Source organism: Mustela putorius, unplaced genomic scaffold, assembly GCF_011764305.1.
Source record: "Mustela putorius furo isolate JIRA1106 unplaced genomic scaffold, ASM1176430v1.1 tig00000083_pilon_pilon_pilon, whole genome shotgun sequence".
In the NCBI taxonomy this organism is placed as follows: Eukaryota; Metazoa; Chordata; class Mammalia; order Carnivora; family Mustelidae; genus Mustela; species Mustela putorius.
In genome coordinates this window covers 40659300-40675171 of record NW_025421273.1, presented here as the reverse complement: position 1 = coordinate 40675171, position 15872 = coordinate 40659300, and the positions used below count along the sequence as shown (strand labels likewise).

At 37.2% G+C, this 15872-nt stretch overlaps 1 protein-coding gene across 4 annotated transcripts in view; it reads left to right on the top strand.

The window, feature by feature from the left end:
* Window positions 1–15872, top strand: part of ARAP2 (ArfGAP with RhoGAP domain, ankyrin repeat and PH domain 2) — a 173989-nt gene that overhangs the window by 59803 nt on the left and 98314 nt on the right. For all 4 annotated transcript variants that reach the window (XM_013062209.2, XM_045076340.1, XM_045076346.1 and 1 more), the window contains exons 11-14: window positions 2728–2813; window positions 3960–4142; window positions 8094–8268; window positions 8728–8862. In XM_013062209.2, coding sequence (XP_012917663.1) covers window positions 2728–2813; window positions 3960–4142; window positions 8094–8268; window positions 8728–8862 — 579 coding nt within the window. The remainder of the gene's footprint in view (window positions 1–2727; window positions 2814–3959; window positions 4143–8093; window positions 8269–8727; window positions 8863–15872) is intronic.

Below are 15872 nucleotides of genomic sequence, written 5' to 3'. Positions count from 1 at the left end.
CAGCCAACAGTTGTGAAAAATACAGAGAAGGCTTATTATATTTCTATTAAATTTAGAAATATCTTAAAGTTCTAAACTTCTCTTATGCATGACTTAGATGTAAAGAAATTGATTTTTAAGCACGTCATCATTTTGTGTGCCTCTTGGTCCATGTGTGGATTTTAAAAAGACAGTGTTGAAATTTTTAGATTTTAAGGTGAGTGTTTCAGAGAGTGTTTATTTAGAAACATTTCCAAAGAGCACTGAGGTTCCTGACAGTAACCAGTCCTATGACTGGTTATCTTGTTGTGACTTTACAGCTTACAGACCATCTGACAGTTCAGTGTATTTGGGGGTTCATCGTTGTTCCAGTGAATGGAAGGCGTGGACTCCACCTGAGGTGTGTGGTCATATAGGTCTTGGAGAAGGTTCGCCACTGCTAAACTTTACTTCAGCATCCTAGCTTTACCAGGCATGAATGCTGGTCCTCGGAATTAAATATGTGTGAGAGGTTGATATGTTCTCCACAGTTGTATAAATACTCATTGCAGTAGAATATGACAATGGCAAGACCAGGGTAGAGCACAGGTTTCATTGGTAGAATATGGATGAGGAACACTACCTCAGAGCAAATACTAGGACAATTGCTCCAATCCATAATGCTTCTCAAGGGTCCTGTGCTTCCACAGTTCTTATCACACTAGATTTTCTCAGGAGCTTATTAACATCACTGTCAACAAGAAGCACCCGCTAATCCCCCTCTACTTTGTATTTCTTCTGAACCTTTTTTTCCCCACCAGTCTCACTGGAAGAGAGCCTTTGTGATGTCTGATGCTATTCTTTCTACTTATGTCTCTGCTTCTTTCTTCTCTTCTTAGGATCCTCGCCTCATCACTTGTTCCTTCTCTGTAATTATTCAACCATGGTTTCTTTTGTTTCAGCACACAAACACACACACACACTTGTGTCCATCTGTCATGTTGACACTAGCTTCCTGAGAACTTGCCGTTCTCCTGTATGTATCATTCTCTGTCTCTTTTCCCTTCACAGACAGGGTACTTTTAAGAGTAGAATTCTGCACAGATTTCCTTCATTCCTTTAACTTCCTTGTTTTTCTTCATCCTGTGATCAGTTTTTTCTTCTCTGTAGTCCAGTAAAAATATTTTCACTATGTATACCAGTGTAGTTTACCTCTCAGTTTCCATGTGGTCTGTTCCTATCTTTATTGTCTTCTCTACAGTATCCGGCACTTCAGTATTTGACCCGTGTATCTCTCTGTGACCTCCCATCCTCCCTTAACTTCCAAGATTCCATTTTCTCGTTGTGTGTTCGTAACACTCTGGTCATCCTTTCTCAGGTTACTTTTCCTTTGCCTGGTGTGTTCCTTTGGGTTACATCCTCTGTTCTCTTTCACTCTGATGTTCCTTGTTGATGTTATTTGTCATTTTAAGTTCGGCATGCTCTTGTAAGTGGACAGTTCTCACCATGGTGGACACCACACTTGTGGGTCTACCTATTGGACTCTTTTCTTGGCTTTGCCCAAGATACCTCAAAAATAACATGTGAATAATGGAGCTCTCATTGTTGCCCAGCTCATTGCATAAAACTGAAAATTCTCATTTATTCTAAATCTAGGTCAGAAGCAATACTGTCTACTGCTACATTCAAGTCTAAAACCTGAGAGACCCTCTTGGCCCCTCCCCCTCCTTTAAAGCCCACCAAGTCCCAATAGTTTTTATCACCTTGGGTTTTCTAAATCTGCCCTCTTTATCATTACTCCTCATGCTTGTCTCAACTCAGAGTCTATCTTTTTTTTTTTTTTTTATTTTGCCTCTGTGACTCCATGGGTTCTTTCTAGTACTTCTCCCTATTTTCTGAGTTCAACCCCTTTCAGCTGAATAAAGAGCACCAAATGCTCTTTATTGTCCTACATCATGTCCAACATACAGTGTTGCCTTTAGTTGGTCTTTATAAATGCAAACCTATGCATATTTCTGCCATTGGGCTTTTAAGACTGTGCTCGGAGTAGTTACCATTTTAAAGAAAGGAGGAAAGGACCCTCTTACCTATTGTAGAAAGAGGAATGAGCTTTCATGCTAATAGGCAATGAGTCCTTAAGATAGAGGAATATCTTGAATGCCTTATTCCCTCCTCAGTTTAGAAAGCATCGGACACATTTCTGGGTGCCCAATAATGACTGAGTGATGATTATGCAGCATAATTGAATTGATGCTAATAGAATGTTGGGCTCTTATTGTCTTTCAGGTATAAAAGTAGAATAAAAATCCACTTCATATTTTTAGATACATGTTTATTAGAGTTGTTGCTGGGTTTTTTTTTTTTTTTTTGAGTAAAATGATATCTGTGTTCACATATATGGAATGTAAACAAACATATTATAAAAGATTTTCCATAATCTCTAATAGTTAATTAATTACCAAGTGATGAATATACACACATACATATTGATACACATATATAATTAGTTTTAAAACTGTAGTTTTATACCACTACAGAGTAGTGATGAAAATGATTACTGTTATCTTCATTGTGGTTGGGATTTCTATATAATTATCACACCATTATTCTTACTAGTATTGGCATTAAGGAACGTAGATATTGGTGTGTTTTAAGTTGAAAAGATATATGCATACATACATAAGTGAATGCACACGCAGACATTTTTTTAAAGATAATATACATTTACATACAAATTGAAATAGAAATGCAATTGTGTCTTGACTTCAGGACAGCATAGATCTTTAGGACCAAAAGATTCCAAGGTTAGAAGCCTAAAAATGGATGCCAGCATTTGGAGCAATGAACTCATTGAGGTAAGTTGGGTGATAAACTGTGGATTTGGTAGTTAGCAGTGGGGTGACATGAATTATTTTAGGAGCTCTTGATAAAGTTCTCACCACACTGTAAAAATGGCTTATAGCCTGTTTGGTAGTAGTATCTTCCTACTTCAACTTTTAGAATGCTTCTTAAATGAGATAGTTACTTGAAAAATATAAAGTACAAGGAGTTTAATAGTAATAGCTACTTTTAAAGGCTTGACAGCATTTATTTTATTTTATTATTATTTTTTAAAATATTTTATTTATTTGACAGATAGAGATCACAAGTAGGCAGAGAGGCAGGCAGAGAGAGAGAGGGAAGCAGTCTCCAGGCTGAGCAGAGAGCCCGATGCGGGGCTCGATCCCAGAACCTTGAGATCATGACCTGAGCCGAAGGCAGAGGCTTAACCCACTGAGCCACGCAAGCGTGCCAGCATTTTTATTTTAAAGGCAGAATTTCTTTCTTTTTAACCTAGCATGGATTAAATGTTAGAAAAGTGAATGAAAACTTGGAAAATTTTCTACTGTTTCTCTTGGCCACGCTCTGTCATTAACTACGCTCATGTCTGACTTTTTGTCTCCTATATCCATTTTCTTCTTGGATTTCAGTAACCCTCCCAACCACATTACCCCACCTACTAGGCCATTTTAAATAAATTTGTCTCTATGTAGTTTCACAAAATAATAATGCTTTTGCTGCAATTTGGGTCGCTTGCGGTTTCTTTTCTAGCTTATCTTGTACCATTACTAAAAGCAATGAGGCTGTATTTAAAATAGAAATAATATCTGCTTTCACACTCCATCTTCCTGAAAGTTGTGGATTTTTCATGTGTTTTTGCATATTTTATACTAAGTTATATATATTTATATATTTGGTTGCAGGGAGAGTATGAATGTGAGGGCAGGGGAGGGGCAGAGGGAGACGGAGAATCTTAAGCAGGCTCTGCGTAGTGTGGAGCCCTGTGTGGTGCTTGATCTCATGACCCTGAGATCATGACCTGAGCCGAAATCTAGAGTTGGACGCTTAACTGACTGAGTCACCTGGGCCCCCAGGGTGTATTTTAATTTGTGAGTCAGGTTTCTGTAAATTCAAATACATTTTATGAAATCATATTGTTTTATGACTTTCTGACAATTTAGCTCTTTATTGTCATTGGAAACAAAAGAGCAAATGACTTTTGGGCTGGTAATCTTCAAAAAGATGAAGAATTACACATGGACTCACCTGTAGAAAAGAGAAAAACCTTTATCACTCAGAAATACAAAGAAGGAAGATTCAGAAAGACCCTACTGGCATCTCTCACCAAGGAAGAATTAAACAAGGTATCAAAAAATATGTAACAATAGACATGGCTCTTGATGTCTTTTGAAACATGGGTCAAGGATTTTGAAAATAATTCTAAAAAGTCTATTACTGTCTGACAAAAGTATTTAATGTTATTTTATTTTCATTTGTGAGATTGTGCTATTGATTTTACCACTGTTTTAGTTAAGAGTTCATTATTGATAGTGAATAAATTCTTTGTCCATAACATGAGTTTCCAGCTAATTAGGCCTACTCCAATATTCTGAGAACTGTGGCACCTTTCCTTATTTTAGGGACAGGACTCTAAGCATAACTTCAACTTGTACATTGTTGACATTGAGTCACCAAAATAAACGTCATTTGCTCAATATATTTTTATAAGCAATGCTTTGCTTAGTGCTGTTCACCCCAAGTGTCATTTGCCTTTGACTGAGTGATTCCAGACCTGCTGGTTTATGCTACCCACTTGTTCTTCAGTCTTTTGGCAAAAGATATGTTCAGCATCCTGCCTGATTTCTTTTTGAAATTGCTGCTTCAGTTTCTTATGTGTTAGGAAGCTCGTCCATGTAGAGCTACTTAATACATGGACTTTTATACGACTATTGTTTTTGTGCTTAGAGAATATGTTCTTTTATGGTTCTCAGGTTTTTAGTATGCTTTTAGTGGTGATACTTACGGATAAAAATCCTCAAGTTATTGGGATTATGCTGAACATTTTGGATAATAGCAAAGGCCTTTTTCATCCTTCTGTAGAAATTATAAGATCATACAATTGATTTACATTGCTACTGGATTAATTCCCCTAAACTATGTTTTTAGTCTTTGTACATTTTTGATGATAGTAAAGTGAGGCCACCAATTCATTTTAAAGCAATGGCACAGAAAATACGAAGAATTCAGAGTAGGCAACTAAGGTAGAGGAGAGTGGGAGAGGTGGGATGGGGGAGGGGTTAGAAACTAGATATTGATACAGGTTATTACTAAGACATTTTGTTTTGGGTAGTGGTTTCATTGGTGCTAATTACATAATTAAAACTGACCAGTTATACCAGACATACATGGAATAATAACAACAAGTTATCATAAACTAAGGATTTTGATTAATTCTATGCAGGAGAGGTCCATTATATATAAATATGCAAATAGTAGGTTGTGGATTTTGGGAAATAATTGGTAAAATTAGAGAATTTGAGAACTAGAAATTAGGGCATGGCTTCCTCTAATGGTTTCTTTCTTTTTGATAGTGATGGGTATCTTATTAGCAGATATACTAATGTCCCCAAAGTGCTTGCTGTCTGCCACACCACACAGTTTCTATTAGATGAGTTTTACATTAATTACTAACAATTGAAGTTTTCTAAGAATATTATAGAGAAGTCTACCTATTGGGATTTATTTATACAGTGGGCTTCTTAAAAATGGTACTCTTAATATCAGCAAATAATTTTTGCAAAAATACATATTTTATTGAATAGGCATATTTTTAATTGAGATATAATTTACCTACAACAGCCTGTTGATTTGGTACATTTATATGTTGTGATGTGATTACGACTGTGGCTAGAGCTGACACGTGTATCACATCACATCATTATTTCTTTTTTGTAGTGGGAATATTTAAGGTCTAGTCTCTGAGCAATTTTTAAGTTAATAATACTGTATTATTGATTATAGCCACTATGCTGTTCATTAGATCTCCAGAACTTATCTTCTGGTTGCAAGTTTGTACCCTTAAACAAATCTCCCCACCCCCCAGACACCCTGTGGTAACCACATTCTAATCAGTGTTCCTATGAATTTGGCTTTTTTAGGTTCTAAATAATAGAATATACAGTATTTGTCTTTCTCTGGATAAATTCATTGAGCATTATGCCTTCAGGTTCCATCCATATCCCAAATGGCAAGATTTCCTTCTGCCTCATGTTTGAATAGTATTTGTGTGTGTGTGTGTGTGTGTGTGTAGCATATCGTCTTTATTCACTCATCTATTGATGGATACTTAGGTTGTTTCCACATATTGGCTTTTGTGAATAATCTTCTAATAGACATGAGATTGCAGATCTAATACCATTCTAATAGGTGTGAGATAATATGCCATTGTGGTTTCAATTTGCATTTCTCTGATGATTAATACTGTTGAACATCTTTTCATGTAACTGTTAACCATTTCAATATTTTCTTGGAAAAACATCTATTCAGTTTCCCTGCCCATTTTTAAGTTGGATTGTTTTGGGGCTTGTGAGTTCTTTATTTTGGATATTAGTTTCTTATCTAATGTATGGTTTAAGATTTTGACTCCCATTCTACAGGTTTGCCTTTTCATTTTGTTGATTTTTCTTCAGATGTGAAGCAGTTTTGTAGTTTTGATAGAGTCTAGCTTAAATTGATTTTTTTTCTTTTTTGCTTATGCTTTTGGTGGTGTTTCCAAAAAGTCACTGTCAAGACCAATTTCAGGGAACTATTTCTTTTTTTTTTTCTTCTACAAATTTTAAAGTATCAGGTCTTATGTTTAAGTCTTTAATCTTTTTTGAGTATATTTTTGTGAGTGGTATAAGATAAGGCTCTAGCTTCATTTTTTTCATATGTGGTTATCCAGTTTCCTAGCACTATTTGTTGAAGAGATGACCCTTTTTCCATTCAGTGTTCGTGGTGGATAGATATATATTGCACACTTAAAGACCTGAGTTCTTTTTCAGGTTCTGGGGATACAATTGTAGTAAAACATAAATGTGCTTCTTTTATTCATGAGAGTTGTAGTCAAGTAAGGGAGACTGACCGTGAGCAGCCGGGGTCCATAAATATACCGTAACAAAGACGTTGTGCTGTGAAGGCAACCAGTGTTGGGGAGATGAAAGAGTAAGAGGAAATACACATGATTAAATGCAGTGGATGGGATTTTAGCTGCTATCTTTTCCAACACCCTCATGTTGCAGACCAGTAGACTAAGATCCAGGAAGGTGATGGGATCACCAGGCAAATCAGTACAAAGTTGGGTAGGTTGTTTGTGATGCAAAGGAAATCCTGTAGGTCAGCTAGACCATGGTAGGAAAGGTGAGTACATTTTTTAACAGTTGACCGCCCAGGGCTGGAACTGTGAGTGCGTCAACAGGACTTCTTGGCTGAACACTCTTCTCTGCTTATTGAGATAGTTAATGAGCATTGTAGAGGGTGAATTAACCAGTGATCTGTCCAGGCACACCTGTCAAGAAGAAGGTAAAATGGTGAGTCCGGGGCAAAAAAAATCCGTTAGAATCAGGGTGCGCAAATCTCAGGGTATGGAAGCAAAGGGGAGGCCAGTGAAGTGAGGATGAGAAGGATAAGGAGAGATGCGCAGACGGCTTATCACGTCAGAGGAACAACAAAAGCAGCAACAACACAACTAGGTTCCAGCAGTTGCTAGCGTTTGTACAATGATGTATAACATAAGTCAGTGTTGTTTCATTACCGCTGTTTGCCATTCCTCCTCCCCACCTGTACCCCACACAAAAGGAAAGATACTGGATTGGCTTTGCACTCACCTTTCTGATTCTGAGAGCACAACAGTACTTTAAAAAATTATATAGATCCTAATTAGGCTGAAACATTACATACATACAACATTTATATGACAAAACATTTAACAGATACTTCATTATGACATTTTAGATATTTTGTATTTTCTGAGCACCTAGCCATTATCATACTACAGAAGCATAAAAAATGTCTTCCTAAGGAACTGTGATGGATCGGAGGCTGAACATCACAGTGGAAGAATGAATTAAAACTCGGAGGTCTTAGATTGTAATTTAAATTCATACAAAGCAGGGCTTTTGAACCTGTTGCTTAATTTAGGGCATACTTATTAGCTTTCTTGGTTAAAAAAGAAATACAAACTTCATTTTATAAATGGCTTGGCAGACTTCCACGCATTTTAATAGCTAGAATTGTATTTCCTGCTCTTAAAATGTGCATTGTCTTTTAACGACTAGGCTCTGTGTGCTGCTGTCGTGAAACCAGATGTTCTGGAAACAATGGCTTTGCTGTTCAGTGGGGCAGATGTCATGTGTGCAACTGGAGATCCCGTGCATAGCACCCCCTACCTGCTGGCCAAGAAGGCTGGACAGAGTCTGCAGATGGAATTTCTCTACCATAACAAATTCTCCGGTCAGTCCGTGTCCCTACGTTAGCCTGGTCTCTTCTGATAAATATTCCTGAAAGGACTAAAGCACAGATCTGCTTATTTCTCAAATAAGATAAACCAACAGAATGCAGACAAGTGTGATTATTAAAAAGATAGAAGATGCTGAAGACTGTGTTTTCTTTCATTTCAAGGAAAATTTTAGGAAATCTTTTATATTTCTTTAGTCTTATAAATTAAAGATTAAAATAGTTAATCCCACCCAATCACTTTCATCAGAATTTTATTCTGATTTTCATATGTGACTAATAAATAGAACAGTTGCTTATTTATAAATTCAACGCAATGTGAATAAATATCTGTATATTCTGTGGTGAATTTGAAGTAACTTTTCTTCTAGCCGAAAACTCTCCAACATATTCATAAACAAAAGGAAAGTATTTACATTTTAGATTTCAAGTGTATTATTTCTGTAATTTTTCCAGATTTCCCTCAACATGACATTCACTCTGAAGGTGGATTAGGTCAGGAGTCCTCCCAGTCCACGTTCCTCTGTGACTTTTTGTACCAGGCGCCTTCTGCTGCTTCGAAGCTCTCTTCCGAGAAAAAACTGCTCGAAGGTATCCTTTCAGCTTCTTTTCGACTTTGTTATTTGATAAAACTTTATTTCATTATCAAAACAATTATGTTTAAATTTTGATTTTTTTCCCTTAAGATGTTAGATTTGATCTTGCAATAGAGAAATTTTTTTTTTTTTTTTTTGAGGATTTATAAATGCTTCAAGGCACAGATATGCTGTTTCTTGCACTGCAGCAGGGGTGTACCGCTGGGTCGAATGCTATGTGAATTCTCAACAGAATTCACGGATGTCTCTTTATGGCCAACCAACTCTGTTTCAGTATTTAAGGGTTATTCCAAAGAAATGTGCAGCTCAGCCCCTTCCCTTAGGGAAAAACATCCTCACTGGGGAGACAATAGAGATAAATGTCAACACATAGGCAGAAGGGACAAGTTTTCAGTATATATTCTATTAGCATTGTGAGGGATATGAAGTAGTTCGTTCTGATTTTTAGTGTGCATGTGTGTGAGTAGAATATAGCGTAAGCGTGGTTTGAAAAAAATGATGAGAATTAATTTAACAACCTATTCTCGGTTTGGGGAGTTATCTGAGCAGTCACGGTAGGCATTTCTCCATCTCTGCATCCAGCTCCTAGTGTCAAAGGTATACTAAGCATTAGGAATTAAAAAATGAGTAAGACACAGGTCTCATGGTCAATATATGTGAACTAATTTGGGAAATACAGGCAGAAAAATATGAGATCTGTCTTACTGGAACAAAGACAATTTTAAGAGAGATTAAGTTGTATAGGCCAATTGGTGGTGGGTGCTTAGAGGCTTAGGAGCCTAGTATTAATTCCCTAGGTGGTATAATCCAGATGTACTACTCTATCAAAGGAAAATAGGATGAAAAACTGACTTTGGAGTGTTAATCCTGATCTTTGTGCATTTAAAGTGATTATTTCAGTATAAATGCTTTATGTCCAAAGAAGTGTTATCCCTAAGTAGAATTATATTGGGATTAGGCCTACTTTATTAGATTTTCCAGAAAACAGTAGCTATCCTTTAGTGAGCAGGTACTATGTGTAAAGCATTGCTTTAGGTACTTTACGTACATTAGTTGTAATCCTCATAATTAAAAATGGAGGAGCTCAGCAGGAAGAAGAATTTTCTGTCTGATTTGTGTTATAGCTGTTATTGTAACACTTTGGCCTTGGTCGGAGTGTGTGGCTGGATTTGAATTTAGATGTTTTTGGTTCTTTCAGCAATTGGTTATTAAATATCTTCCTGCACTCAAACTAATAAAAATGACAATTTTTATAGAGATTTTTTTGAAAACTTCTGTTGCTCTTCAGTATTTAACCCTTAGGTAGTCAGAAGTTGGTCAGAAATGGGGAGGGGAGTACCTGAATAATCTGTGAATTGGCTATAGTAATTATTAGAATAATTGAATACTAAGCAGTTAATGCACTTAAATAAGTTTATAAGTTTTCTAAAATATTTTTTTCTGAAGAGTAGTAGATCTTAGACCTACCCTTCAAATCACTTATAAAAAGATGAAATAGGGAATTTAAAATATGACATTTTCGTTCTAAAACTAAAGTGTATCAAATACTTTGCAGCTAAAAATAAGCTTTCATTTATTTTTTGGCAAAAAAAAACCAACTTTGTGCTTGTAATATTTATAGACTTAACACTTTGTTTTAATATTTCCTTGAAATAGGTTGCTTTTCTTAATCACTTGAGGAATAAATTTAGGTTTTAAATGTGTAACTAAGTCATTCTTTACTTTTATCTTTTATAAATTAACTATGGATTTTTTGTTGTTGTTATTTTAAAATTTTATTTCCAAAATTAGAAACTGGTGCATTCTTTGTAATTTAATTGGGGATGTTTTCTCATTTGGGAACATCCTGTTTTAAGTAATATGAAATTAAGCTTTTGCACTTTAGCTGTGTAGCACAACAGACGATTTCATTGGAAAATAATTTCCTGGTAATGTCTTCATTTCTTCCATCCAGTTTGTCAGCAAGTTCTATCATTTCAAACGCAAAATAGACCTTGAATCAGTTGGCTATTCTCCATCTGCACTAAAAGAATCTTAGCCCAGCCACCATCATGTCCTGCCTGGCCTGCAAACTGCCTCCCCACAACTTGTCTCCCAGTAACTGCCCTAGCTTCGTTCCAAACCATTCTCCAAAAGCAGATTTAGTGATCTTTAAAAATATAAATCAGATGTTGTATTTTCATTGTTTGAGTATCTTCAGCAGTTTCCCACGACAGATTATATCCCTGTTCCTTGGTGTGACCTAAGAGACCCTCCTGTCCCTTTCCCTCTTCATCTCACATTAATCCTTCCTGCACTAACAGGCCTGGCCCCAATGTTTTCCTCTCCATTTCTGCAACATGCTCTTCGGGACTTGGACACTTGCTGTTCATTTTGCCAGGAGGGCACTTCCCCCAGTCTGGCTTTTTCCTCATTTCTCAGGCATCAGTTTAGTACTACTGAAGTGTGCGGTCACTGGCAGCTCTTTCCTTTCATGGGTTTCTTCTTATTTCTGTCACAGTATTTACTGCATGAAGGTGATCCCTCCCTTTATTGGTCTGTCTCTCTCTCTCTCTCTCTCTCTCTGGTGAAAGCTCAATGAGACATTAACATTTGCTGGCTTATTTAAGATTATCAAATCTTTGGTGCCTAAAACACAATAGGAGTCATGTGTAAATATTTGTTGAATAAGTGACCATTTCTCTTATCAAGTTATTACTGGTGTAAAAGTGCAAGAAACTTGTTAATATTTTGTTTTTGACTTGTGCCTAGAAAGATAGAGTTGTGGGTCAACAGACAGGTGAAAAGATGCTTAACATCACTAATCATTAGGGAAGCGCAAATCAAAACCTTCTTATACCTGTCAGTATAAGAAGGATCTAAAAGACAAGAAATAGATGTTGGAAAGACGAAAAGAGCCGTCATGTGCTGTTGGTAAGAATGTGCATTGGTGTAGCTGCTGGGGACACAGTATGGAGATTCCTCAGGAAATTAAAAATAGCAATACCATATGATCTGGTAATTCAACACTCTGTATTTACCCAAAGAAAGTAAACACACTAATTCAAAATAGTGTATGCAGCATTTTTTATGGTAGCTGAGTTATGGAAACAGTCCAAATGTCTGTCCATAGAAGGGTAGATGAAGAAGACATGGTGTAGATATACAATGGAATATTACTCAGCCATAGAAAAGAATGCTATCTTGCCAATTGGGACAGTATCATGGACCTAGAGGGCATTACGCTAAGTGCAGTAAGCCAAATTCTGTATCAATTCACTTATATATGGAATCTAAAAACTAAAACAAATGGACAAATAAACAAAACCAGAAACAAAATCATAAATAGAACAAACCAGGGGTTGTTAAAGGAGAGGGGGTTTGGGGAGAATGGAAAATAGGTGAAGGGGGTTAAGAGGCATAGGCTTCCAGTTGTGAAATAATTAAGTCATGGGGATGAAAGCTGCAACATAGGGAAGATAGTGAGATTGCAATAATGTTGTGTAGTGTTAAGTAGTGGCCAGTGACAGCTATGCTTGTCATGGTGAGTGCTGCAAAGTATATAGAATTATCGAATCACTGTTGTATACCTGAAAGGCATGTTGTACAACTACAAACAATATAACATTGTATGTCAGCTAGACTCCAATTAAAAAACCACATAGTTGCTGACACAGACATTTTGTCCAGAAAGTGTCTGCGTAAAAATGAAAAAAGTTGAACTACCAAGAAACAAAGTTCTGTTTTGTTTTTTGTTATTGTTGTTTTCGTTGTTGTTGTTTCTCTCTCAAGAGGCTGTAGGGGTGTTACTCCTATGGAGCACCACCAGCCTTATGGAAACAAATGAATTATTTGGAAAGATGGAGAGATGAAAGTGTGGTGTCGCCTTTGCCCCTGACTGGCAAGCACCTGGACCGCACCACGCCGTCAAAGCTTGTCAGGATAGCCAGAGAGCAAAATGATTAAACAGGAAGAAAAAAGTCAGCAGAAAATGCATGCAGGTCTTCAGAGAGTTACATGAGTCTTCAGATTGTCAGTTCAGGTTTTCAGGATTTGAAGTTCTTCTAGCCTCAGGTTATGAAGACTGATCTGTATTTTTCTTTTTCTTTTTTTTCTTCTCAATTTAGTGTTCATGAAAAGAAAGATTGATAGCTCGTATTAAACCTAAGTATAGAGCTGAATAATAGCATCCTGGTTTTGTTTTCTGTTTTCTCTCCTCAACCGTATTTTTTTCCCCTTGGTGTCTTACTGTGATTTGTTGACACAGTGTTTGATTTTTAAAAAGAAAGTGGTTGATGTGGTTTGCTAGAAACTCTGTATTGTTTGTTTATATTTAATTTCATAAATTAGCATTGAGGAATTTTGAAGATCTTTTGTTCTATCATTGCCTAGCTTGTATAGCCTAAACATGTTCAAGGCTAAACCACATTTATTTTATTTTTTTAAAGATATTATTTATTATTTATTTGATAGAGAGATCACAAGTAGGCAGAGAGGCAGGCAGAGAGAGAAGGGGGGAAGCAGGCTCCCCATGGAGCAGAGAGCCTGTTGCGGGGCTCGATCCCAGGACGCTGGGATCATGACCTGAGCCTAAGGCAGAGGCTTTAACCCACTGAGCAACCCAGGCGCCCCTAAACCACATTTATTTTAAATGAAAAGAATTCCCAGTGAAAAGAATTCATTTTCAGTGAATGCTGAATACCATCAGTTTAGGAAATCCTTCATCAGGAAACAACTTCATGGTTTCAAAAAATAATAGTTTGCCTTCCCTGTCTTGGATTTACAGTGTACATGTGTATTGGAAGCTATGACCTCCACTCTCTCTAATATGTTTTAAAAATGGACATACAAGCTCCAAATGTGTAACAGACACAGAGAGGCAGTATTGTTCAGTGGTCAAGGGGCTTGGTTCTCAGAGCTTGGCTGCCTGGGTTCTACTCTCCACTCTGATGCTAGTAACTGTGTGATACTAGAGAAATTGGGTAACCATTCTGTGCCTGTGGACAGGCTACAAGGGAGGGGTGTAAGATAGAACTGACCTAGTAGGGTTTTTCTGAGGATTCAGTGAGTTAACGTATATACGATGTGGAGATGAGTGGATGGCATGTAAATATGATGACCGAAGGGCTGAGCAGCAGGAGAAGGCACAGCAGAGGGTTTGTCTATATATGCAGCTGTTTCTGATTTCCCCCAGGTGGCAGCTGACCCCCAGGTCCCAACAGAAGTATCCATGTCCCTTCATCGTGGTATTTCAGTAGCTCACCTCTGGAGTCCTTTCTTGTGTTTGAGCAAATTCCAGTAATGTTTTTCTTCTCTGATCTAAATACCAAGATTGAATAGAAAGAATGAACGACCCCTCCAGCCATTCCAACCACCAGACACACCGGCTCTTGTCAAACAAACAGCTTGTGTCCTGAGAGTTACCCTTTCTGTGATCCCGGTTTTATTTCTGGTATTGGTTAACAGTAAGACTTCCTCTGTAGGAGAGCGTGTGTTCTCAAAGTCAGACTTAGGAGAGCCTACGTGAATTGGGCTAAGCAGACCGACGCAATCCGGCAGAAGCTCTTCTTTGCTTCCTAAATGAATGAGTGCCAGATTTCCTGTCACAGCTTTGTTATTATAAATCCTCAAAGGTAATATATGCGACTGCTTTGTCTGACCTCTTGTCCATTTCCAGTTACCAAAAAAAAAAAAAAAAAAAAAAAAAACAAGGGTTATAGTGATGATGATGCCATCGTACTAAATCCCCTCAAGCTTCTGTTTCTAACCGAAAATGAGTTTCTACTCACCTTTTTAAAGGATCTATCATTTGTTTTCCATTAGAATTTACATAAAAATTAGATTCCAGCCTTTCCATTTATTTTATGCATCGTGCATTTGGCACTTTTTGTTTAAAACCTTCCAATGACTCCCACGTGTCTGCCAAGAAAGGCACGAATTCCTGAACACCTGTCACCTGAGACTCCCGGGGCCTGGCCTCTGCGGTGGGTCTGTGGTCTTCTTCCCTATCTGCTAACTTCATGTGTAATCTGGTTCTCTGGCCAAATCGATTTTTGGCAGTTTCCCCTTTCCTTGACTTTTCTCACAGTGTTTTTTTCCCCAGGATTATGGAGTAATTATAGCTCAAAATGTATTTTTCGCTACTTTAATGTCTTTTCAGTTATAAATAACTATTTTCAAAAGCTATGCTTCTCTGTGATACAGTTTATCATTCTAGTCTGAGGATGGCTTCCTTCCATGAATGCTTCTAACCCCAAAAGGCCCCCCTGCCACCACCAGGGTTATTACTGCAGACCTATCTCCTCTTGGACTGGACTGCACACTGCTTGAGGACAGGGGGTGGGATTCCTAGCTGTGCCAGTAATTATTTAGTTACTCAATAAATGTGTATTTTTTTGCTTTATTCTTTATGAGGATTATCCTCTTCATCTGAGTACATTATTTTGAAGTTGTTTTATAATTCCAGTTAGTTAATACTTTGCCTTTTCCTTGTCTTATATATAAAAATCTATAATGAATGTTCATTTAAAAATTACGGCATTTCATGATTTCCATAGAACTGTGCAGAGTACGTACTATGACTCAGGATTTGGCGGTCCTGATGTTCAGTATAACACCTTCCATTAGGCATTGGTTGGGTCTCTGTGAGCTTTCTTTCCCAGTACCCACAAGGAGTTCTGTGTGCTGTTTTCCTCTGCCATTTCTGATTCAACTTTTCATTTGGCAGTTACTCAGAATACGATGAACCTAAGCTCTCAGGATTTTGTCTTTTTAAGTGTTTCTCCTCTTGATGGTTTTTGAGGCTAAACACCTCATCTTGTTTTCTTTCCAGAATTCAATAGGAGTAAAACAAGCCTGAACAGACCTGTTTCCGAAACAATGCTTTCTTCCCAGCCCTGCAGTCTTCCATTAAATTACACTCTACAGACAGGCTTTGTATCTTTTTTAGAAATGACCCAAACTTTTATCTTCAAAATTAAAAGGGAAATTAGAAGGCCTTTAGGAAGTAGTTTCTGACTTCTTTTA